The following is a 26,626-nucleotide window of genomic DNA, read 5'->3' as shown; positions in this document are numbered from 1 at the left end:
CAGCCTTGAAGTGGTTGGGCAGAAGATCCTGAGTGTACACATGTGCAAATAAAAGGTGCAAAAGATGAATAATGAAGCAGGGTAGACAGCCCTATTCCCTGGGTGTTAAACAGCAGAGGGCATAGTTTTAAGGTGAGAGGGGGAAAGGTTAGAAGAAATTTACGAAGAAGGTTTTTTACAAAAGGTCTGGTAGGTCCTGGAACGTGCTGCCCCGGGGGAGGTGATGGAAGTAGGTACAATAGCTGTTTTTTTAAGAGGCATTTAGACAGATACATGAACTGGCAAGGAGTGGAATTGGTTCATTTTTATCTAATGTATTGAGGGACAGTGAAAAGCTTCTTTTGCATCTCTTCATGCCGATCTATCTAACTTGCTATCTATCTATCAACACAATGCAGAGTAGGTCCTTATGGCCCTTTGAGTTACATCACCCTAGCAAACCCCGACTAAACCTAACCCAATCATGGGACAACTTACAATGACCAACAGATCTACCGGTATGTCTTTGGACTGTGGTAGAAAACAGAAAGATCTGGAGAAAACCCATACATTCCTTGGGGAGAATGCACGGACTTGACCTCTGAACGCTCCAAGCTGTAATAACGTTCTGCTAAGCACTACACTACCATGGTGACCATGATGCAGTGCATTGAGGTAGAACAAGGTAGAACAATAACAATGCAGAACACAGTGTAGTGTAGGGAAATGATAAAGTGCAAGATCATAATGAGGTGGATTGTGAGGTCTAGAGTCCATCACATTGTACGAAAAAGTCCCTTCAAGTTTCTGTATAGATCAGATGGTATTAGTTAGATTAGCATCAGGGTCAGCACAGATATAGTGGGCCGAAGGGCCTGTTCTTGTGCTGTACTTGCATCACCTCAGATGTGTGCATGACATTGTTTCAAAGTAAGGTGAACTCAGCAACCTGGAGAGGGTGAAATCCTGTTCGACTTGCAGATGCTGCAGGACGTCAGACTGCAAGACCCTACAGTGGATCATTGGGGTCTCCCTCACTCCTATTTGTGACATTTACTGGGAGCATTGCGAACGAAGGTCCCAAGGCATTGTTGAAGATCCCCACAATCTTTTTGACCCACTACCATCGGGAAGGAGGTACAGCAGCATCAGGAATAGGACTGCCAGACTGGGTAACAGCTTCTTCCCTCAGGCTGTGAGACTAATGGATACCCTGCCACCTCTGAGATCCCATCACTTGGATCACAAGCTGTACACTGTTTACCAATGCTGCGCGTTACGTGTGTTTTGAATTATATTTTACTAACTTATTTATGTTAACATTTTGTTTTATGTGCTGTGTGTGATGTATGTTTTGTAGGTGCACTGTGGTCTGGAGGAACATTGTTTCATTTGGTTGTATATATATGTACAGTCAGTCGGATGACGATAAGCTTGAATTTGAACTTGTTTTCCCGCAGATTTTGAACACGTCGGTGTTGGAGAGCTCCACGGCGGTCTCCATGGTGTACATGGTGAGAAATCAGAGCGCACTGCTCAATGGCACTGCTGCCAGCGGCCTTCTGCATCACCTGACACCTGCCGAGCTGGGGTACTACCTCGCCTACCCCCCTCTGACCCTGGCTGAGCGTAAGTAGCCTCCCATCACCCTTCACTTTGTCCAGCGTTTGAACCTTAATGCTGAAAATTGTGTGTTAACGTCGCGCAGTTTGGGGTCAAAGCATTTCTGGTGGTATGTGATTTAAGGCTTCTGTATCTTCAGCCCAACCCATGAACACTACCTCACTATTTTCCCTTTTTATTGCCTTATTATGTTAATTTTATATACTTCTTTTTGTAGCTTATAGAAATTTTTTATGTATTGCACTGTACTGCTGCTGCAAAATGACAAACTTCATGACATACTGTGAGGCCTTCCGTCGGTCGGGGTCAACCATGGACGTTACGTCCCAGCTGATTATGTGATACCCAAGCCTGGGCAGTACGACAAGGAGAGCAAACCGTTGCCTGTGCACCGGGCTCCCCCTCTCCACACAGCTGATGAATCCAAAGGAATGGCAGAGTCTGGTACAATTTTGCACCAGCGATGTTGCAGGAGTGTGTCATTGTATGTCAGTGGTAATTATCCCGATTCTCATTCTGACGGGAGGGTGGGGAAGAGGTGCTGGCAGGGCCTCTGGAGGGGAGGCTGGTTTCTGTGATGTGCTGAGCTGTGTCCACAACTCTCCACAGTCTGAGAAATAGAATCACTATCAGGTTTAATACCACCGACATATATTGTGGAATTTGTTGCTTTTGCAATACATCAAAAAATGATTAATTTCAACAAGAAATATATATTAAAAAATTAAATAAGCAGTGGAAAAAAAGAGGAAAAATAGTGAAGCCGTGTACGTGGGTTCCTTGTCCATTCAGAGATCTGATGACGGAGGGAGAAGCTGTGATACCAAGTTGGGATGCATCCAATTGGATGCTTTCTGTGGGGCACCTATGAAAATGGTGAGGGCCGCAGGAGACATGATAAATTTCTTTAGCCTTTCGGATGATTACCATGCCAGGATATTACAGGATCTGCGACTGACGTAAGTAGTGGAGCTGAGGTTTAGATCTGCTGTGGTGGAGGTGGCTGCAGGGTCTGTTTGACTTATTAACGTGCCTAGCCTTGTTTCTCTGCACCGTAGCAGTGAAGAAAATACTTCTGTCACCAGCAACATATGCGCTAGGAGTAAATTCAAATTTTCCAAGCTTCATTTGCGTTATTATGTTTGCTTGAATGCAATTGATTGTAATTTAGGCACCAATTAAAACAAAGAAAATTGGATGGTATTGGAATCATAAAGAATGTTGGATTTGCAGATGCATTCACTTGCTTCCTTAAGCCCATCACCCGTACCGAGGCATAGGCCACCGAAAGCAGCTCGACAGAGTCCTCTGTCCTGGGCTAGTCTCTCAAGTTGTCCCTAGGTGTAGCCCATCTTCAAAGATCCTTCTTCTCCCAGGGATGAGGTTTCTGGAGCTTCTGTTGGTGTTTCTGTCGCTCTGGGTTTTTATGGGATGGTGTTACTAGTCCCATGCCCTAGTTCCTCGACATCCACATCACTGAGGATCTCACGTGTTCTGTACATACCAGCTGTGTGGTGAAAAAAGCACAACAGTGCCTCTTTCACCTCAGACAGTTGAGGAAGTTTGATATGGGCCCCCAAATCCTAAGAACTTCCTACAGGGGCACAACTGAGAGCATCCTGACTGGCTGCATCACTGCCTGGTATGGGAACTGTGTCTCCCTTAATCATAGGGCTCTGCTGAGAGTGGTGTGGACAGCCCAGAACATCTGTAGACATGAACTTCCCATGATTCAGGACATTTACAAAGACAAGTGTGAAAAAGGGGCCTGAAGGATCATTGGGGACCTGAGTCACCCCAACCACAAACTGTTCCAGCTGCTACCATCTGGGAAGCAGTACTGCAGCATAAAAGCCAGAACCAACAGGTTCTGGGAACAGCTTTTTCCAGCAGGCCATCAGACTGATTAACTCATGCTAACTTGAGTGTATTTCTATGTTGCATTGACTGTTCTGTTTATTATAAATTACTATGATTGCACATTGCACATTTAGACAGTGATGTAACGTAAAGATTTTTACTCCTCACGTATTTGAAGGATGTAAAAAATAAAGTCAATTCAATTCAATTCACCTCTTCTGGGGCATAGACCACCGACAACAGTTCACCTGAGTCCTCCGTCCTTGGCCAGTCTTTCAAGTTGTCCCCCGGTGTAGCCCATCTTCAAAGATCCTTCCTCTCCCAGGATGAGGCCATCGGATCTTGTGTTGGCATAGCTGTGGGTTGCTAGTCCCATGACCAAGCCTCCTTTTGCAGCCGGGGCAGAGTTGCAGAGGTGGATGCTGGATAATTAAGACAGTGCTTCTCAATGGGGGGTTTATCAACGCTGAAGGAGTTTCCTTAACACACATTCCTGATTAAATAGTGTGCACAAGATTCCTTAAACATTTGGAAGTGCAGGCATTAAAAGGACACCTGATTTTCGCATTTGTTTATACAGAAGAAGATACAGTTTTGCAGTCCCATAGTGCCTCTCCACAATGTCCCCAGTTAAGTTGCAGCCAATGCGCTACTTTAAAGGCAGGTCTATAAACACAAGAGCTTCTGTCGATGCTGCACCATGATCTGGACCAGCTGGGAAAAAAGTCAGACAGAATTTAACACAGACAAGTATGAGGTTTATTTATTTATTTACGGTATTTAGAGAGGCAGCCTGGAACAGGCCATTCTGGCCTGACAAGCCGCACTGCCCAACAAACCACCTGATTACCCTAGCCCAATCACAGGGCAATTCACAATGTCCAATTAACCTACTAAACGGTACGTCTTTGGAGCGTGGGAGGTAACTGGAGCACCCAGAGGAAACCCGTGCATTCATGGGGAGGACGTACAAGCTCCTTTCAGACAGCATTGGAATTGAACTCTGAACTCCGGCGCCCCTTGATGTCATCACATCACAGTAACCGCTGTGCTACTGTGGCTCTCCAGGTGTTGCTCTTTGAGAGGACAAACCAGGGCAGAGAAATGCAGTAGGACTGAGGGATCCAGGAATACATATCACTGACTCCATGAAAGTGGTATCACAGGTAAATGGGGTCATAAGGAGAGCTTTTGGCACATTTGCCTTCATAAATCTTTCTTTCTTTTTTCCTTTTCAATCTTTTTATTAGCTTCATAACTATAAACATAAGGTAGCAATAGTACAAATTGTTGGAAATACATTGTTATACTTAAAATGAGTAATTATAAAACCAAATAGTATAAATTGACAAAACTCCTGATCGTGTAGGATAACAATGAATAATACAGGACAAAAAAAACTGGAGAAAAATCATGAAAAATAAAAAAAAAGGAAAAAAAACAAACCCCACCCCCAAAAAAAACTAAACTAAACAGAATTAGTCAACTAAACTAAAAGACTTGGGCAATTCTAACAACGTAAAAATGGAAGATAAGAAAACCTTAGTGTTGACGACTCCATTCCTCTCAACCAATAGTACAGAGAAGTAAAATAAGTTTGGAAATGGTCAGATCACATCATATGAAAATGCTGAATGAATGGCCTCCAAGTTTTTTCAAATTTAATGGAAGGGTTATAAACCACACTTCTAATTTTTTCCAAATTCAAACACAACATAGTTTGTGAAAACCAGTGAAATACAGTAGGAGGGTTAATCTCTTTCCAATTCAGCAAAATGGATCTTCTAGCCATTAAAGTAAGAAATGCAATCATCCAGTGAGCTGAAGAGGTTAAATGATTTGAGTCTATCATTGGTAATCCAAGGATAGCAGTAATTGGATGATGTTGTAAGTCTATATTCAAAACCGTTGAAATAATATAAAAAATATCTTCCCAATATTTTTCCAACAAAGGACATGACCCAAACATGTGAGTTAAAGAGGCTATCTCGGAATGACATCTATCACATATAGGATTAATATAAGAATAATAACGAGATAGTGCACTACTTTAAACTGTATCAACACATGTTTAGACATAAATCAAAGTATTGAGTACAGGAGTTGGGATATTATATTGAAGTTGTATAGGACATGGGTGAGGCCAGATCTGGAGTACTGATTGCAGGAAAATGAGGGGAGATTTCATGGAGGTAGACAAAATTACGAGGAGTATAGATAGGGAGACAAGTCCTGGTTATGCAATCAGTGACATCTGAAGAATATTGATAATGGCGGGGGTCACCCATCTTGTAAAGAAAAAGGTAATGGCAAACCCTTGCTGTAGATTTGCCAAGAAGAACCATGATCACCCACGTCATATGACATGGCACATATTGAAGATGATAATAATGCAAGCAGGCTTTTTCCACTGAGACTAGTGAGACTAGAACTCAGAGTCATTGGTTAAGGGTGAAAGGTGAAGTATTTAAGAGGAAACTGAGGGGGAACTTCTTCACTCAGAGGATTGTGTGAGTGTGGAATGAGCTGCCAGCAGAAATGCTGGATGTGGGTTCAAATTCAACATTTAAGAGAAGATTGGATAAGTACATGGATGGGATGAATAGAGAGGGCTACAGTCCAGGTGCGACTAGATGGGGCTAGGCAGAATAACGGTACAGTGTAGACTAGATGGGCTGAAGGGCCTGTTTCTGTGCTGTAGTGTTCTATCACTCTATTCAGTTAATTGGATTGTAACTTCCTTTTTTAATAAATGAAAAATATTTGCTATTTTCCAATTTAATAAAACTTTCCCCAATCTGAGGGAATCCTGTAAAGTTAAAACATTATAACAATTATCTCGATGTCCTCTCACTTTGAGACCCAAGGATGAAGCTGATCAGGACCTGGAGACATGTTATCATTGAACACCTTGTGCCCTTGTGATTGTGATGCGTGCACAGCTGCAATGAAATACATACCTGCAGCAGCATCAGATGAGCAGCATAAACATATCTCTTTTATAAGAAAGAACATAATTCAAACAAAAATGTCCATTTTAGTCCCAAGTGTTGGAAGTGGTCATAGTGTTGCTATAGTGAGGTCGTGATTATGGATGTGCCAGTCGGTTCAAGAACTGAATGGTCGGAAGAAAGTAACTGTTCTTGAACCTGGTGGTGGGGACTTATTCATTCATTCATTTATCTATCTATCTATTTGTTTGTTTGTTTATTTAGTGGTACAGCGCAGAGTAGGCCCTTGCGGCCCTTCGAGCCATACAACCCCTGACAGGCCTGATTAACCCTAACCTAATCACAGGAAAATTTACAAGGAGCAATAAACTTTCCTGGTATGTGTTTGGACTGTGGGAGGAAACTGGAGCACGCAGGGAAAACCTGCTCGGTTCATGGTGACAACGTGCAGACCCCTTTCAGAAACGCACAGGAATTGAACTCCAAACTCTGGGATGCCTCAAAGGTTCAAAGATTCAAAGGTTCATTTTATTGTCAGAGTATGCATGTACAATGCAACTCTGATATTCGTCTTTTCCAGATGAAATACAGAAAGACCACGGGAATTGTTGAAAGAAAAATCATCAATTCCACCCATGGAATGAAAAGAAAAGGAACAAAACTTGTAAGCCCCCAAATCACCCACCCCTCTCAGCAGACAAAAACAGCAACAATAACAATCTGACCCCCTGACTCGCAGAAAAATACAGGTACAATAGCAACAAATCCACAACCCCTCCCCGCAGAATAAACAGAAACAATAGCAACATATCCACAACCCGTCCCCACAGAAAAAAACAGCGACAATAACAATCCCGACCCACTCACTCACAGAAAAAACAGCTACAATAGCATCAAAGCCACCAACCCGCCTCTCATAGACAAAAACTAACAGGTCACCCACCCGCCAATCGGCCGCAAGAAAGGAAACTGCACAGAACTGAAGGCAACCAATTTACAGTACAGTCCAATAATCACATAGATCCCAGAATATTGGAAACATCTTACCGTCAGCATACGAGGAGAGCAGCCGCATGAGCTCAGTCCTTCCACGAGGAGTGACCGCCACGCCGGGTCCGGACACCGCTGACCGTCATCATCCTGGTGGCCTCCTTTGGGAGCGATCGCTGACCCCTCCCCTCCGCATTCACCTCAATGCTTCAATCTTCCACACTGCTGTGAGGTCAAGTCATTCAAGATCCCACACCCCAACCCTGGTCTTTTCCAGGGGGTCACCTCATGTTCTCATTCCTTTTTGGGTCCCCGTCTCTGATCTTCCCTCTGAGGCAGCTCACCGGGCACAGCCGAGCTCTAGGTCATTCGATCGAGTTCAGAACTGCATGCCTCAGGTTCCAGCAGTTTCTGTGACACAAACAAGACAAAAATAACAAGCAGAAGACGTAGAAAAAGTGACATAATTGAAGACATTGGCTATCTGGAAGACCTTAGCTGAGGAATCGCTGTTCGTTGGCGCCATCTATAATATCATCGCGCCAGCTGCTACACTACCATGGTGCTTGTAACTTGTCCTGACTTCGGGTTTCTGTACCACCGGCCTGATGGTAACGGTGAGAAGGTGGTACGTCCTGGAGGGTGGGGATCTTTGACAATGGATAAGCAAGAGAACGTCTGCGGATGCTGGAAATCCAAGCAGCACACACAGAATGCTGGAGGAACTCAGCAGGCCAGGCAGCATCTATGGAAAAGAGTACAGTCGACATTTCGGGCCGAGACCCTTCATCAGGACTGGAGAAAAAAAAGATGAGGTGTCAGAGTAAGCAGAGCCTTCTGTCGATATTAACGTGATGTATTGGGCTGAGTCTGCAGCATTAGAATTACATTACCAGACAATGATGTAACCATTCAGGACACTGTCAAACCTGTAGATGCATTGGGCAGGGTCAACTACATCACACAGTGTTTTAGACCTGAAATGTTAACTGTCGTTCTTCTCACAGATGCTGCCTGATCCACTGTTTCCAGCATCCTCAGACACAGGAGCAAGGGACTAATCATTGATCAATATCCACAAAATGCTGGAGAAACTCAGTAGGTCAGGCAGCATCTACAGAGAGGGAAGAACAGTCGATGTTTTGGCCCGAGGCCCTTCATCAGGGCTGGAAGCGGAAGCAGGAAGAAGCCAGAATAAGAAGGTGGGGAGAATACAAGCTGTCAGGTGAAGCCAGGGAAGGGGAAAGCTGGGTGGGTAGGGAAGGGGGAAAGAAATGTGAAGCTGGGAAAGGATAAACTTTCTGTTGCAAGTTACAGCAATTAAAGGACATTTTTCACCATTCAGTAAAGAGGCTGAACTTGATTCTGAAAACTGCAGGCTGCTCCCCATTGTGAGCGAGGGAACGTGTGCAAAGTAAGCTCCTTTAAACAGGAAAGTGATTCCAACCAGAGATACAAGAGATTCTGAAGATGCTGGAAACCCAGAGCAACACCCACAAAATGCTGGAGAAACTCGGCAGGTCAGGCAGCAACTATGGAGAGGAATGAACTGGTTGATGTTTCAGGATGAGGCCACTCAGCTACCTTCCCCTTCATTTGGTCTCATCTATCACCTGCCTGCTTGCACACCTCACCCACCTCTCACCATCTTATTCTGGCTTCTGCCACCTTCCTTTCCAGTCCTGATGAATGGCCTGGAATCTCAACTGCTCACTCCCTCCATGGGTGCTGCCTGACTCGCTGAGTTCCTCCAGTATTTTAAAGTTCAATTATCAACATATGGATGTGTCACTATATACTAACCTGAAATTCATTTTCTTGAGGGCATTCACAGTAGATACAAAGAAACACATTAGAATCAATGAAAAATAAGATGCCGTGAAAGTGTAGTGGTTAGCGCGGTGTTTTTACAGCTGGGGGCATTGAAGTTTGAAGTTCAATTCCAGAGTAAGTAAAGGCATCCGTTAGTCTTGCGAGACCATGGATCTGCGCCTAGAAAGTCTTCACTCTCCAGGGTGCAGGCCTGGGCAAGGTTGTATGGAAGACCAGCAGTTGCCCATGCTGCAAGTCTCCCCTCTCCACGACACCGATGTTGTCCAAGGGAAAGGCATTAGGACCCATACAGCTTGGCACCAGTGTCGTCGCAGAGCAATGTGTGATTAAATGCCTTGCTCAAGGACACAACACGTTGCCTCAGCCTTCAGGTCGCTAGTCCAATGCCTTAACCACTTGGCCATGTGCCACACAATTTCCCATCCCCTATAATCAGGCTTGTACATTCCTTCTCATATCTGCATGGGTTTCCTCCAGGTGCTCTGGTTTCCTCCCACAGTCCAAAGACATACCGGTTGGTAGGTTAATTGGTCATTGTAAATTGTCCTGTGATTAGGCTCGGGTTAAATCGGTGGGTTGCATGGCAGGGTTGGTGGGGGTGGGGGTGGGGGTGTTGGGTGGGTTGGGAGGGCTTGTTCGGCATCTCTAAATAAAATAAAATAAATAAAATCTACACTTTGTGTGTGTTACTGCTTCCCTGACTGGGAACACCTAGCGAGGAGCGAAAACATTATCGTAATGAGATGTATAATGGTAATTGGACTCTGCTGGTGAAGGGAGTTATACAATATAAATATCATTTCCCATAAAAGTATTATTTTATATTTTGGGAAGAAGAAGGCTTCAGTGTCATCACTTGCCAGGTTCCGATGACTATACTTTATCAAATGCTTTTAAAAATAAGCAATTGATTTACGTTAACTGAATATTAAATCCCTGTTTATGTATGCAGAGGGAGAATGAAGGATGTGGAACACAGGTTGTTAAAATGCTAATGAATTGCCCTCCATTTTACTTCCTCGTGGATTGTACAATACAATCAATTTTTTTTAAATTCATGCTTGAGGTACAGGGTTTCTGGTTATGCGAGAATTTATTCTGTGGCAGCTAATTGTCCTTGGAAAGGTGACATTGATTCTGACTGTTACTATAAGGGGAGGTTGGCTTCCAAGCACAGAAATCAGGTGGGTGAGCAGGTTATAACGAAAAGAATGAGGGGGATCTCACTGAAAGCTGTCAAATATTGAAAAGACAAGATAGTGTGGTGGGTCTTCTGGTTTAAGGTGGGGCTACTGAAGGTGAGCAACAGCTTGCGGTTACTTTGAAAGGTAAAGAATTTGACTAAAAACATTACTAACATCATCTTTAATGAAGTAAATTGCCGTAAACTATCACCACAAACAATGAAGAGGTGAGTGAAAGCGAAGAGAATTCGAGGGATGAGCCATGCTGGCGCGTCCCAAGTTGACACAGATAGAGTTGGAGTGAATGATTCAGAGAGGAGGAGTCAAGGCAGAGGGGATTTGCTGGTGTCCAACTAACCCCAATGCAAGGTTGGATCACTCTGAGCACCGAGCCGATTTGGAGAGGCCGAGAGTGGCTTTGGGTTGGATGGCAAGTTCCAGGCCCAACGCATTTCGATGTATTGGGGCCTGGGTCCTAATGCAAGGCGCAATCCACTCTTTGGACAATTTAACTGCTGGCCCAGATAGGCTGGAAAGGCAGGCTGTTGGGACTGGAGGTGAGAGTTGGGTCGATTTTGCTCGCTCTCCCAGAATGTTCAATCCGCTCTCCGCGGTGCCGAGGCTGTGAGACTGTTCTGGCTGTTGTGCTGCACGTCTGCGAGCTTTGCGGAAATTTGCCGTGCTAATATGAACAGAGACCGAGGCTTTGGGCCTACCTCGGGCTGCTCCAGGGATTCAGATCTGAGGACTCAATTTGGTTGGCAATGTTGTTGCTCGCTTCTATTGTCTGCATGATTTGTGTTTTTTTTTCTCGTTCTCTGCTCATCGGGTGTTGGTCTTTATTTTTTTAAAATTGGATTCTTTTGGGTTTCTTGCTTTGTGGCTGCTTGTAAGCAAACAAATCTCAAGGCTGTATAATTTATACTTTCTTTGATAATAAAAGTAATTTGAGAACTTTGAACATGGAGAGGATGTTTCCAATAGTGGGAGAGTCCAGAAGCAGAGGCCACAGCCTCTGAATAGAGGGACATCCATTTAGAACAGAGATGATGAGGAATTTCTTTAGTTAGAGGGTAGTGAATCTATGGAATTCATTGCCACAGGCAACTGTGAGGCAAGTCATTGGATATACTTAGAGTAGAAGTTGGTAGGTTCTTGTTTGTTCAGGGCATCAAACGTTACAAAGAGAAGGCAGGAGAATGGGTTTCAGAGGAATAATAAATCAGCCACGATGGAGTGCTGGAGCAGATTCAATGGCCTGAATGGTCTTTTTCTGTTCCTATGTCTTGTAGCATAATGGTCTTATGGAATTGACTAGAAACCTATCGAATATTGAAAGGCCTAGATAGAGTATAGAACAAACTTGATGGGCAGAATGGCCTAATTCTGGTCCTATATCTTACGGTCTGAGGTGTTTTAAAGGGCTGCAGCACACTTAGGAAGGTTTGCAGAGGTTCCTTTTCACAAAAATAATTAGATTGTTTATAATATATACAAGTAAACACAACAAGGAACTGCTAGTCTCAACTTTCGTCAAGTCATGCAGCAGGGAAACATGCCGTTTGGCTCAAGTAGCATTGCTGCCCGAGATGGCCCATGTAAGCTATTCCCGTTTGCCAGTGTAGGCTGATTTCATTTGGAACCTTTCCTCTCCATGTACCTATCCACGTACTCTCTAAATATTGTTCATGTACCTATCCACGTACTCTCTAAATGTTGTTCATGTACCTGTCTCAACCACTTTCTCAGGCAGCTCATTCCACTCTCTGGGTGAAAGATACCCTTCAGCTTCCGATTATACTGCTCTCCTCTGCCCTTGAGTTCTCCAATCCCCAGCACTGGGGGAAAAAGACTGCATGCTGTATCTGTGCAGCTCATGATTGTATACAGCACACCTCTGTAAAATCACCCCTCATTCTCACGCAAGATGCTGGTAGAAACAGCAGGTCAGGCACCATCTAAGGAGAAGAATGAACAGTTGATGTTTCAGGCCAAGACCTTTCATCAGGACTTCCAGCACAATCCTTGCTGATTTGATTTGATGCAAACAGCGGATTTCATGTATCTTTCGATGTACGTGACAAATAAAGCGACTCTTTAATCTCTTTCAACACACACAAAATGCTGGAGGAACTCAACAGGCCAGGCAGCATCTATGGAAAAGAGTACAGTCGATGTTTTGGGCTGAGACCCTTCAGCAGGACTGGAGGGAAAAAGATGAGGAGTAGAGTTAAAAGGTGGGGGGGGGGAGAGGAGGGAAACCACGAGGTGATTGGTGAAACTGGGAGGGGGAGAGGTGAATAAAGAGCTGGAAAGTTGATTGGTGGAAGAGATATGGGGCTGGAGAAGGGGGAATCTAATGGGAGAGGACAGGAGGCCATGGAAGAAAGGAAGAAAGAAAAGGGGGAAAGAGCACTAGAGCGAGGCGATGGGAAGGCAAGGAGATAAGGTGAGAGAGGGAAAAGGGGAAGGGAATTGGTGAAGGTGGGGGCGGGAGCTGCCATTAACAGAAGTTCGTGAAATCGACGTTCATATCATCATGTTGGAGGCTACCCAGACGTAATATAAAGTGTTTCTCCAACCTGAGTGTGGCCTCGTCATGACAGTAAAGGAGGCCAATGATTGACATATCAGATTGGGAATGGGAAGTGGAATTAAAATGCGTGTCCACTGGGAGATCCTGCTTGTTCTGGCAGACGGAGTGTAGGTGCACAGTGAAGCGGTCTCCCAATCTACGTCGGATCTCACCGATATACAGGAGGCCTCACCGGTTTCTCCTCTAATGACTCTGCCTGTGTTGACTATTCATCAACTGATCTAGGTTAGGCAACTCATTACGCAACGTAATTAATCAAAGCTCACACTTTATCATCTCTGCACAAGCAATAACCCCAGGCTAACAACTTAAAACATGAATTCTACTGTTCGCTTGGTACCAATCCTCGCTCAGAGCACTTCTTCAATTTAAAACACCGAAATAGAGCATCTCCCATTGGCCAGACTATTGATCCTTTTTTTTCTTCCAGCCCCTGGTATGGGGTTCTTCCTTGTGATAGTCTCCAGAGTTTTCACTGCTTTGCATTTGAATCCCTTCCTATTTATAGAATTTCCTGATCAGTCCAAATGTTGCATTTCGATATCATTGGCTGGAGGGCATCTGAGTGACCTGCGTCAGGTTCCCATTCAATTATGGGCAGCATGGTAGCGTATGGGGCAGCACGGTAGCGTATGGGGCAGCACAGGTGACCTGGGTTCAATTCCCACCACTGCCTGTAAGGAGTTTGCACCTCCCTGTGATGGCCTGGGTATCCTCTGGGTGCTCTGGTTTCCTCCCACAGTCCAAAGATGTATCAGTTGGTGGGTTAATTGGTCATCGCAAATTGTCTCCTGATTAGGCTAGGATTAAATTGAGGATTGCTGGGAGGCGTGGCTCAATGGGCCGGAAGGGCCTGTTCCACACTGTATCTCAATAAATAGATAAAAAAATAAATTTAGTCATGTCAGTATCAATTTATTGTCCTTCTGAAAGTGACAACTTGTAATTAATGTCTCTTTGTCTGCTACTAGGCTTAAGTTACTCAGGTCAGTCACTGACTCACCTTTTTCATAAACCTGCTTGTTCTATCGTACCAAACAGCTCCCCACGAGTAATTTCTTATTTAGAAATTATCTCCAGTTCAGCAAATTATCAGGAGCATCAATATGTCAACTTTAAAGAACTTTGATAGAACTATTCCTGAGCAAAAGCAGTTCACAAGACAGCTGACAAAATGGAGGTTACAGAGCAGCTTCACAAAATGGCAGCCTCCATTGCTTCAAGCACATGGCAAGAACAAAAACATCTGGTTTGTCTGTGCTCACTGTCTTTGACCCATTCGAGTTTAATGTTTTCTTCCATATTTTAATTCCTTCATGGCCAACATCTGTCACATCTTTGATGACTTCAGGCAAACCTGTCATACATGATTGACCCCTCAGAAAATCAGGTTGCTTAGGCTTGTCGATATTCACCTTTTCTTACCAATTAGTTACTTTCCTTACAACTTGCTACCGCTTTGCTGAGCACCTCTGCTTCATCTGCCAAAAGCAGAATTTTTGGGAGCCCTCCATTTAAATTCCTGCCCATATTTGTGTTCTGACTTGTCAGTCCATGGCCCCCTCTTCTGCCACAATGAGGCAACCCTCAGGGTGGAAGAGGAAAACCTCGTATTCTGTCTCAGTAGCTTCCAACCTGATGGCATTGACATTGATTCCTCCTTCTGGTAATATTTCCCCCCTCCCATTCACTCTTCATCTGTTCTCCATTCTGGCCTCTTACTACTTCTCACCTGACTATCATCCACTTGTTGCCCCTCCTTTCTCCCTTTCTCCCACGGTCCTGTCTCCTTTCCTATCAGATTCCTTCCCCTCCAGCCCATTACCTTTCCCACCCACCTGGTTTCAGCTGTCACCTTCTAGCTAGTCCTCCTTCCCCTTCCCCTACCTTATTGTTCTAACGTCTTCCTTCTTGTCTTCCAGTCCTGAAGTAGGGTTTCAGCCTGAAACTTTGACTTTCCTTTCCATAGATGCTACCTGACCTGCTAAGCTCTTCCAGCACTCTGTGTGTGTTGCTCTGGATTTCCAGCATTTGCAGATACTCTTGTATTTATAGAAATTAACCCCCACTTCCTCCCTTATTATTCCTCTCTTGTTTGCCAATCTTCTGAAACTATCCCGGAATTTAGTGAGTTTTGTAAAATTTCAAACAATGGTGTCCACCGTCTCTGCAGCAACTTCCTTTAAAACCCCTGGGATCGTGCAGTTGGATCCTGGCAATTTACCTGCCTTTAGCCATGTGGGTTTCTCCCCGTTCCGCGAGAGATACAGTTCCTTGTAACTGTGCATCACACTCAAGTGGACCTCTTTTTATGCCAAATTCCACCTTGGGTGTTAAAGGGAATTCCCCCATCCATCTGCTGCCCTAAACCATTCATGTTTTAAAATATTTTTGAAAGAAAATGTTTTTGCACAGTTTTCTCTGAGATGGATTGAACTTCCTGTTTGACCTATTTTCCTTTCAGCTGTGGAGTACAATAACCTGGACACCTCTCCGGCGACCGAGAAGTATTGGGTTGTTACAGGTTTGTAAGTTCCATCGCATGGGAGTATGTGTTGTGCAAGCTACTGTTCGTGGTGTGAGAATTGTGTGAAGTCGCCACTCTTTAAGAAAAAACATTGCTTATTTCCCATTGAGAAGACAGCAAAGATTTGCTTGACTTGCTTCAAGGGTGATGGGATTTCTCTGGGAGGAAGGAATAAATGGACTAAAACTGTACTCTTAGAGGAGAGGAGATCTCATTGAAATTTATATTAAAAATTTAGAGAGCTTAACAGGCTGGTTGCAGGGAGAGTGTTTTCCCTGACTGGTCAATTCATTTTGAATGTTCGACTGTGGAGCCTCGGAACCAGTGCTCACAGGCTCAGAGTAAGGGACCGAGGATCGAGATGAGGAGAAAACTCTTCATCAGAGGAGTGGTGAAAATTTAGAATTCTCTATCCCGGGGGCTGAGGAAAGCGCATTGATTGAGTTCACAGAAGACTAAGATCGATAGATTTTGTTGTAGTATTCGTTTATTCTTGCCACATGTACCGAGATACAGTGACAAACTTTATTTGTGTGCATCCAGGCAGACCATGACATACATGCATGCATAAAGTAAGGCACACTGTCAGGGGTATGTGGGCATCTGGAGCCTTTAAGAAATTTAGATAGGAACATGAATGAAAGAAGAATGGAAGGCTATGTGGGGGGTGGGGGTGGCGGAAGCGTTAGATTGGTTTTAGAGTAGATTAATGGATCAGCAGAGCATCATGGGCTGAAGGGCCTGTACTGTTCTATGTTATTTATTTATATTTCGACCCAGCGAGCCTGTGCTGCCCAATTACACCCATGTGACCAATTGAGCTACATTTTATGTTACATTAATTTTATTTAGAGATACGGTGTGGAACAGGCCCTCAAACTCACCAAGCCACACCGCCCAACAACCCACTTATTTAACCCGAGCCTAATCACAGGACAATTTACAATGACCAATTAATCTACTAACCTGTATGTCTTTGGACTGTGGGAGGAAACCAGAGCACCTGGAGGAAACCCAAGTGGAGGTGGGAAGAATGTACAAGCTCCTTACAGACGATGCTGGAATTGAACTCTAGCCTCCGAAACTCCCTGGGCTGTATTAGCATCGTGCTAACCGCTACACCACCATGGCACTTCCCTATTCTGCTGCCACAAAACAACAAATTTCATGTCAGTATAATAAATCTGATTCTGATGGTAAAGTCTTTGGGTCCTAATGTGTGCTGCCTCTTTTTGCCAACAGTTATCCTGGGGGTGGACAACTCCTCACTGGGCGAGAGGTACCAGCGCTTTGCCAGCCTGATGGAGCAGCGTTTGGCCAACTTGTTTGTGTCTGCCCAGCAGCAGGGACGAAGGTTCAGGCGCGCATCGACCACCGGCGCCTACACCGTGCAGGTCAGACCTGGTCCCCAAATGCCTGCCCCACCCCTGTCCTCACTGCCGACTGCCAGGTGCCGCTTGTTGGCTTGTTACACTTGGAAGGGATCCCAGTGTTCAGTCCGCAGGGAGTGGCACTGGGCTCCTTCTTGCCTGTCACTTTAACTCTCCATCACACACCCTCCCTGACCTATCGGCCTGTGGCCCCATGCCCTGTTACAATACTCCTCAACAAGAACATAGGACATAGAACGTAGAACATCTACAGGACAGGAGCAGGCCTTTTGGGCCACAATGTTGTGCCAAACTGATTAAACTAGCAAATAAACACCAAACTATACTAATCCCTTCTGCCTACACAATGTCCATACCCCTCCATTCTCTGTACATCAACAATTCCTCTTTCTCTTGAACCATTTTGGATTCATTGTGAGAAGGTGGTGGGTCTGCACGTGGTCATTTGTTAGCGCGATGCATCGGTTAGACCCAATCGCGGAGTTCTCTCTCTTTTCTCGGCATGGGCTTTTGAGTGCACGTGTCTTTCGCCTCAGCGGGCCCGGTTCATTGCTCCTGCAGTGCAAATTGCCCAGCGTGTACCGTTACTACCATGACTCAGTAAAAATATTGAATCATACTACTCTATCGTCGTTCTTGCTCCGCATAGACCTAACACTTAAGTGATGTGGTAGTCTGATGCATACAGTCACATAACGACAGAATGCATAATATTCTTGTTTCTGTCAAAGATGCTGACTTTTGGCCTATTTAGTGTGGAATGAAAATCATAGACTGCTATGGCAAAAATGGAAACATTTTTATGCTAGCCTTTGGCAAGGATCATCCAGTTAAACTCCTCTTTCTCCACAGTTCTGCGAATATTTCCTCCTTTAATGATTTAACTGGGGCCTTGAGTAACAGGCGAGGCTGCGTAGATTAGGACTTTATTCCCAGGATTGTAGGAAATCAAGGGGTGAGCTGATAGTAGGACCCTATTAGTCAGGGTTGACCGTGGATGTTGTGTCCTAGCTGTCTAGATACACAAGCCAAGGCAGTGCAATATGGAGACCAATCTGTTGCCCGTGAAGCAAGCTCCCCCCCCCATGCATCTGATGAACTCAGAGGAACAGCAGAGTTTGGCACCAGCATCATTGCAGGTGCTGCCAGTTGGCATTGAACTCAATGTAAGACTGCCTTCGGGATTCCAGCTCCGGATTTTTCCTCGATGTTTACTCCTGAAGCCTACCTTATGGGTGTGTATAGCTGTGAGGCAGTGGAGATTTGAGATGCACAGTTGGGATTCTAGATGGGCTGCCAACTATGGCTGATGAACCCTATCTGCCTGAGGCGACTGGTTTTAAGGCACCTGTAACCTGCCTTTTCCCTTTCTCCTGTCAGTAGAAATGGTTCAGCTGGGCTTAGCTAAGTTGCACGTGAAGAGCTGGACTTGGCTATCAGAGGCTATTTGAGACACGTGCCATTGGGAGCATTTAATAGGTTTATATAGGCATCCGTTAGTTTCTTGAGACCATGGATTTGCGCCTTGGAAGGTTTCCAGGGCTCAGGCTTGGGTAGGTTGTATGGAAGACCAGCAGTTGCCCAAGGTGAAAGTCTTCCCTCTTCAGGGAAGGGCATTAGGACCCACACAGCTTGGCACCGGTGTCGTCGCAGAGCAATGTGTGGTTAAGTGCCTTGCTCAAGGACACACACGCTGCCTCAGCCAAGGCTCGAACTGGCGAGCTTCAAATCACTAGACAAATGCCTTAACCACTTGGCCACATGCCAACACTAGCTATTTAATAGGTAGTGGGAGCTTATCCACGCTACTATCACCTGGCTATGACAACATTATGGAACCAAGCTGACAGAGGTAGATAAGATTATGAGGGGCATAGGCAGGGTGAAAGCACATAGTCTTTTGTGGGAGGGGTGCTAAAAGTAAGAAGTCATAGGCTTAAGATCAGAGTAGAAATATTTATAAGGGTCATCAGCCATATCCTATTCTATGATACATGAATGGAAAGGATTTAGAGGGAGGAATGAGCTGCCAGAAATAGTGGCTGAGGTGAGCACGTTAGCCATATTTAAAAGGCACCCCGATAAGTACATGGAGAGGAGGGGTTGTGAGGGCTATGGGCTAAATGTGGGCAGATGTGACTAGCTTGCTGGGCAACACAGTTGGTACAGAATAGATGGGCCGAAGGGCCTGTTTCCATGCTGTAGGGCTCTGTGACTATTTACTACTGTGTTCTGCGACTCTATCAGGTACATGAGTGGGAAGACTTTAGAGAGAGGTGGGCCAACCAAGGAAAATCGGACTACCTTAGATGTTGCAGCTTTATAAAGCTCTAGTTTGGCCACATCTGGAGTACTGCGTACAGTTCTGGTCACCCCCATTATCGGAAGGATGTCGAGGCTTTGGAGATGGTGCAGAGGAGATTTGCTAGGATGCTGTCTGGATTAGAGGACATGTGCTGTAAGGAGAGAATGGACAACTTGCGTCGTTTTCTCTGGAGTGGTGGAGAGTGAGGGGAGATCTGTCAGAGGTTTATAAGATCATGTGAGACACGGATAAAGTAGACAGACAGTATCTTTTTCCCAGAGCTGAAATGTCTAATACCAGAGGGATTGCATTTAATGTGAGAGGGGGTAAAATAGAGTTGTGAGGAACAATATTCTTACACGGGGAGTGTGGGTGCCTGGAATGTACTGCCTGGGTGATGGTAGAGACAGAAACATTAGGGACTAGTAAGAGACATTTAGATAGACATGAATGTGAGGGAAATGGAAGGATATGGACTTTGTGTAGGCTGAAGTGATTAGAGTCCTGAAGAAGGATCTCTGCCGGAAAAGTTGACTACTTACTCTTTTCCGTAGGTGCGGTCTGACCTGCTGAGTTCCTCCAGCATTTTGTGTGTACTGCCAGAGATTAGTTTCTTTGGCCATTTGATTATTAATTTAATTGGTTTGCGCCAACATCACAGGCAGAAGGCCTGTCCTTGTGCTGTAGTGCTCTTAGTGCTAGATGGGCATTTCTCAGCATGGATAAGATGGGCTGAAGGGCCTGATTCCGTGCTGCAGGGCTCTAGTACGCTCGTTCACTTTTGGAGAAATACAATACTTTTGGAGAAATTTCAGCAGCTCTGACTGATGGTATCAGTAACAGTAACCTTGAAATGACTGGGTTGTGCTTAAAATATCCTCCAGTTTGCGGATGCAGAGGAGAAAGTCTGGTATCCTTGCCTGGGCTGGCTGAATGTGACGCTAGATTCATGAACAGCTCATAGAAAATGCTGGAGGACCTCAGCGTGCTGGGCAGCATCTCACCATCATCATCATTATGTGCTGTGTTATATGACGCAGACAATCATGATCTTCGACCATGATAGTTGGCACATTTTTGGTTTGCCGTTGCTTTCTTCTGGGCAGCGTCTTTACAAGATGGGTGGCCCCAGCCATTATCTCTTCAGAGATTTTCTGCCTGATGTCAGTAGTTGCATAACCAGGACTTGTGTTATACACCACCAGCTCATACGACCATCCACCACCTGCTTCCATGGCTTCACGTGACCCTGATCGGGGGGCTAAGCCAGTGCCACACCTTGCCCAAGGGTGACCTGTAGGCTACTGGAGGGAAGGAGTGCCTTACACCTCCTTTGGTGGAGACGTGTCTCCACCCCGTCACCCTAGGCAGCATCTATGGAAGGAATAAGCGGTCAATCTTTCGGGCTGGCTTTCAGCTGCCCTCTGAAAGAGGCCAGTGAGTTACCCATTTCAAGGGACTTCTAGGAGACGGGATGGTTGGAGGCCCAGTGTCTGTGTGTCTGAGAATCCGAGGCCATAGACTAGAGGTCAGAGGGCTGGAGAAGACCTGTCCTGGATTTGGAGGCCTGTGTGCATGAGCGAGTGGATGGGAAAGGGGCTTGTTTTGCTATTATGATCTTGGTTTGTTGATGTTTGCATTGTTTATGTATTTATTTAGACCATAAGACCATAAGACAAAGGAGCAGAAGTAGGCCATTCGGCCCATCGAGTCTGCTCCGCCATTTTATCATGAGCTGATCCATTCTCCCATTTAGTCCCACCCCCACCCCCCGCCTTCTCACTATAACCTTTGATGCCCTGGCTACTCAGATACCTATCAATCTCTGCCTTAAATACACCCAATGACTTGGCCTCCACTGCTGCCCGTGGCAACAAATTCCATAGATTCACCACCCTCTGGCTAAAAAAATTTCTTCGCATCTCTGTTCTGAATGGGCGCCCTTCAATCCTTAAGTCATGCCCTCTCGTACTAGACTCCCCCACCATGGGAAACAACTTTGCCACATCCACACTGTCCATGCCTTTCAACATTCGAAATGTTTCTGTGAGGTCTCCCCCCCATTCTTCTAAACTCCAAGGAGTTTCTTCATTGAGATACAACATGGAATAGGCCCTTTGAGCTGCACCAGCCAGCAACCCCTGATTTAACCCTAGCTTAATTATGGGATAGTTTACAGTGACCGATTAACCTACTAATCTGCACACCTTTGGTCTGTGGAAGGAAACTGGAACACCCAGAGGAAACCCACGCATTCCACAGAGAAGACGGACAGGCTCCTTACGGATGATGCTGAAATTGAACTCCGAACTGATTGCCACACTACCATGGTCCCCAAGTGGAAGTACATTTATTATAAATTGTCAGTCCTGACGAAGGGTCTCGGCCTGAAACGTCGACTGTACCTCTTCCTAGAGATGCTGCCTGGCCTGCTGCGTTCACCAGCAATTTTTATGTGTGTTGTTTATTATAAAAGTACTTAGATCACCATGTGCAACTGTACCCTGAGTTTTGTTTTCTTGCGGGCAATTACAGGAAAATGAAGAAAATATGACAAAATTTCTGAGCAATGATATGTATTTGTGGACATGCTATATTGGTGCTGGAATGTGTGGTAACACTTCCAAGCTGCCCCCAGAACACCCTTAAGTTGCTAATGCAAACGGCACATTTCACTAAATGTTTTGATGTACATGTGATAAATAAATGAACCTGGATCTGAATCGAAATGCCAGCATTTCCTAGTGATACCCAGAAATAGCAAAATGTCACCAAAAATCCCTCCTGCACCTTCAAGAATGTAGCGGTCACTTAAAAACAAACCAAATCCACCGACAGACTAAACCAGGGTAATTGACACTGTATGATGTGCTTCCAAGTAACAAATTTCCAAATCGATAAAGGTACATTCGATCCTTTATTACCAAACCAGCAAAGAGGTACGATCTTGTAACAACATAAAACGAATGAAACTAAATTAGTGATACAGTGATCTTAGCATTCAAATCAGCGTAACTAAGCATTCTAATTAGCAATATAACTAAGTGATACTCAGCATAATTAGTAGTTGAACTAAATTAGTGTTTCATTTAGCAAAGCAGTCTAATAGCATTCCAGTGAGGGTTACTAGTGTATTTACGTAGCCTAGTAGCGTTCCAAGTATTTAAGTGATCAACAAAAAAATAATCATTCTCCATGACTCACTCCTTCTGGCTAACAACTAACTACCCCCAAGTGTGAATACGTAACTACACTCATTTGCTTCTACCACGTCCTAACCCATGTAACAGATGACCATCATAAACGCGCCGCAAAATACAATACAGACAGATAACAGACACATGGCTCCTACAAAGATCATAAATGACTGAAAAAGACAAGTTCTCATCATTTCCCTTCTGGTTCTTTTGTCAGTTCCATCGTATCTGTGTCCTCTGCTGGGGTTTATGTCAAGTCAGTAAGAAGACACAGTTTCCCCTTGCTTCCTCTCTACAAATTTGAGATGACTTTAGATGCCTCAGTTACGTCAGAATCAGAATCAGAACCAGGTTTAATATCACCGTCATATATCTTGAATTGAATTGTATTGACTTTATTACTTACATGAAGAGTAAAAATCTTTATGTGACATCTCCATCTAAATTGGCAATGTGCAATTTATAGTAATTCATAATAAATAGTGTGTACAACAGGACAGTAATAAGATGGTTAAATATGAACAACAGTCAATATAACATAGAAATACAGTTGTGTTGGCATGAATTAATCGGTCTGATGGCCTGGTGGAAGAAGCTGTCCCGGAACCTATTGGTCCTGGCTTTTATGCTGCGGTATCGTTTCCCGGATGGTAGCAGCTGGAATAGTTCGTGGTTGGGGTGACTTGGGTTCCCAGTGATCCTTCAGGCCCTTTTTACACACCTGTCTTTGTAAATGTCCTGAATAGTGGGAAGTTCACATCTACAGATGCACTGGGCTGTCCGCACCACTCTCTGCAGAGTCCTGCGGTTGAGGGAAGTACAGTTCCCATACCAGGCAGTGGTGCAGCCAGTCAGGATGCTCTCAATTGTGCCCCTGTAGAAAGTTCTTAGGATTTGGGGGCCCATACCAAACTTCTTCAACTGCCTGAGGTGAAAGAGGTGCTGTTGTGCCTTCTTCACCACACAGCCGGTATGTACAATGAAATACATGATAAATACATCTAGAGGAAAAAAATGAATTGCACTAAGTATATATATGTCTATTAAATGGTTAAGTTAAAATAAACAGTGCAAAAAAAGCAGAATTAAAAAAGTAGGGGAAGAAGCTGTTTCTGAAACGTTGAGTGTGTGCCTTCAGGTACCTCCTTCCTGACAGTAACAATAAGAGGGCATGTCCTGTGTGGTGAGGGTCCTTAATGATGGATGCCACCTCTTATCTCTATTCTGTTGCCCCAGACTTTCTGATCTGGGCGGCAGGGTAGCATAGTGGTTACCACAACGGTTTACAGTCGCAACGACCCGGGTTCAATTCCCGCCACTGGCCGTAAGAAGTTTGTATGTTCTCCCCGTGAGTGTGTGTGGGTTTCCTCCAGGTGCCCTGGTTTCCTCCCACAGACCAAACATGTACCAGATGGTTGGTTGATTTGCTATTGTAAATTGTCCCATTGTTAGGCTCGGGTTAAATCGGGGATTGCTGGGCAGTGTGGCTCGAAGGGCCAAAGGGGCCTATTCTGTGCTATATCTCTAAATAAATAAATAATGAAGGTTGACCCTCATCTCTAGAGTCCTCTCTGCATCCTTATCTACAAAAGGGTGTGTTGACATTGGAGGGAGTTCAAAGCAGGTTCATGAAAATGATTTCAGGATGACTGGCTTCTCATATATGCAGTGTTTGATCACTCTGGGTCTGTACTTGCTGGAATTTAGAAGAATGAGGGAGGGGGGATCTCATTGAAAGTTGAAAGGTCTAGACAGAGTGGTTGTGGAGAAGATGTTTCCAATAGTGGGGGAATCTAGGTTCAGGGGGCACAACCTCAGAATAGAGGGACATCCATTTAGAATGGAGATTAGCAGCAATGTTCCCTCTAATTTGGAATGACCAGTGTACGCAAAAATCTTGGGCTGTGCAATTTTTTACCCAGTGACAACAACGCGAGCACCCTGAATAATTTCTTCAGTAAAAGCAGTGTAAATAAGCCAGTTCTAAAATCTGCAGACAAATCATCGCAAACTCCATGTTGTCAACACCGTCTGCATCAGAAACCGGAAAAGGAAATGTGATTGTAGGCGATCGTGAAACATACTTCTTAACATGCCAACGAGGTAGAGGGTGACAAGCTTTTGTGTGCAGTTTATATTCCTTTGTGTGCTAGTAGCAAAAGATGATTAGGAGGAATTTCTTTAGCCAGAGGATGGGGAATCTTTGGAATGTGTTGCCACAGGTAGCTGTGAAGGCAAGTTCTTCAGGTGTATTTAAAGCAGAGGTTGATAGGTTCTTGTTGCGTCAGGCTGCGAAAGATTATGGGGAGGAGGCAGGAGAATGGAGATGAGAGGGAAATGGGTAAGCCATGATAAAATGATGGAACAGACTCAATGGGCTGAATGGCCTAATTCTGCTCCTATGTTTTATGGTCTTATCCCACACAGATCCTTGTGAATGGTATGGCCTAAATAAATCAGAGTGTTGAGGAGGGAAGTTGCGAAGTTATGCTGAAGTTGTATAAGATATTGGGGAGGCCAAATTTGTGGTGGGAGAGTGGAATGTGATGCCAGCGACGGTGGTGAAGGTGGATACAATAGGGTCTTTGAAGAGACTCTTAGATAGGTACATGGAGCTTGGAAAAATAGAGGGCTATGTGGTGGGGAAATTCTAGGCAGTTTCTAGGGTAGGTTACATGGTCGGCACAACATTGTGGGCTGAAGAGCCTGTAATGTGCTGTAGATTTCTATGTTCTATGTTCTAAATTTAGGGTATTGTGTGCAGTTCTTGTCACATACTGGCAGCAAAGATATCAATAAGATTGAAAGAATGCTGAGAAAATTTGCAAGGACATCGCCAGGATTTGAGACTTGAGTTATAGGGAAAGGTTGAACAGGTTTGAATTTTATTCCCTGGAGCTCGCGAAAATGAAGGGAGATATTATAGAGTCATAAAAAAGTACAGCACTGAAACAGGCCCTTCGGCCCATCTCATCCATGTCTAACCATTTCAACTGTCTACTCCCATCAACCTGCACTGGGACCATAGCTCTCCATACTCCTACCATCCATATACCTATCCATGGGGTATAGTAAATTATGAGGGGTAAAGATAGAGTAAATGCTTTCCTTCCATTCCTTTCTCCAGCATGATTTTACCTAGAATGCCCTTTTACCTGCACCCCCCTTAAGGGCTGTACAATGCTCCCAGCACTATGAGCGTTAGTATTTATTTAATTTATTTAGAGATCATTCATTCATGCTGTATGACATAGGTGATCATGCTATTCCCATAACCATGATTGTTCTTGGCAAATTTTTCCTCAGAAGTGGTTTGCCATTGCCTTTTTCTGGGCAGTGTCTTTACCGCACAGGTGATCCCAGCCGTTATCAGTACTCTTCAGAGACTGTCTGTCTGGCATCAGCGGTCACATAACCAGGACTTGTGACATGCACCAGCTGCTCATACGACCATCCGCCACCTGCTCCCGTAGCTTCACGTGACCCTGATTGAGGGGCTAAGCAGGTGGTACACATTGCCCAAGGGTGACCTGTAGGTTGACAGAGAGAAGGAGCGCCTTACACCTCCTTTGGTAGAGATGTATCTCCACCCTGCCTCCCATTCAGAGATACTGCACAATAAAAATCCCTTCCGACCCAAACAACCTGCATCACCCAGTTATACCCATTACCTTTTTGGAATGAGGATGGAAACTGGAAGAATCCCACACATTCACAGGGAGAACGTATCACTGTTTAGAGAGAGAGGAGTGAGTTAAACCAGGGTCGATGGCATTACGATAATGCCATGATAGAGGCATTAGTGGCAATTGATGTTTGTGCCTTGCTTTTCATTCCTCTGCAGCTGGTCAGGATGAATCGCCTCGCTGGCCCCAGGAACCCGGCTGAGTTGACCTACTACGCCCTGGAGGATGGCAGAGCCTTGCTGGGCACCACAGCGGCAAAGATTCTGAACACCGTTGACCCACAGTCTATGGCCTTGGAGCTCGGCTACCGTGTCCACGTGCAGGCGGAGCGTAAGTGAGCCCCTTGCCTCCTTGGGAGAAGGGAGGTGATGAGGGGATCCTTGGATCTGACAGGAGTTAGACTTAAGCAGTAAAATCAGGGTTTACTCCATGCAGTTCTCGTGACAGAACTGTGAAGACCATGGATAGGTTTGAGGTGACCGTGACAGGTATGAAGGTTAATGG

General features: G+C 44.9%; 1 protein-coding gene across 4 annotated transcripts in view; it reads left to right on the top strand.

Annotated features, from left to right (window-relative positions):
* kiaa1549lb (KIAA1549-like b) overlaps positions 1-26,626 on the top strand; it is a 273,051-nt gene that overhangs the window by 111,498 nt on the left and 134,927 nt on the right. For all 4 annotated transcript variants that reach the window (XM_063061611.1, XM_063061614.1, XM_063061610.1 and 1 more), the window contains 4 exons: positions 1,440-1,608; positions 15,481-15,540; positions 16,786-16,937; positions 26,281-26,452. In XM_063061611.1, coding sequence (XP_062917681.1) covers positions 1,440-1,608; positions 15,481-15,540; positions 16,786-16,937; positions 26,281-26,452 — 553 coding nt within the window. The remainder of the gene's footprint in view (positions 1-1,439; positions 1,609-15,480; positions 15,541-16,785; positions 16,938-26,280; positions 26,453-26,626) is intronic.

Source organism: Mobula hypostoma, chromosome 11, assembly GCF_963921235.1.
Source record: "Mobula hypostoma chromosome 11, sMobHyp1.1, whole genome shotgun sequence".
Taxonomy (NCBI): Eukaryota; Metazoa; Chordata; class Chondrichthyes; order Myliobatiformes; family Myliobatidae; genus Mobula; species Mobula hypostoma.
Note: the sequence above shows the minus strand (reverse complement) of the source record. Positions and strands in the feature narration are given on the sequence as shown.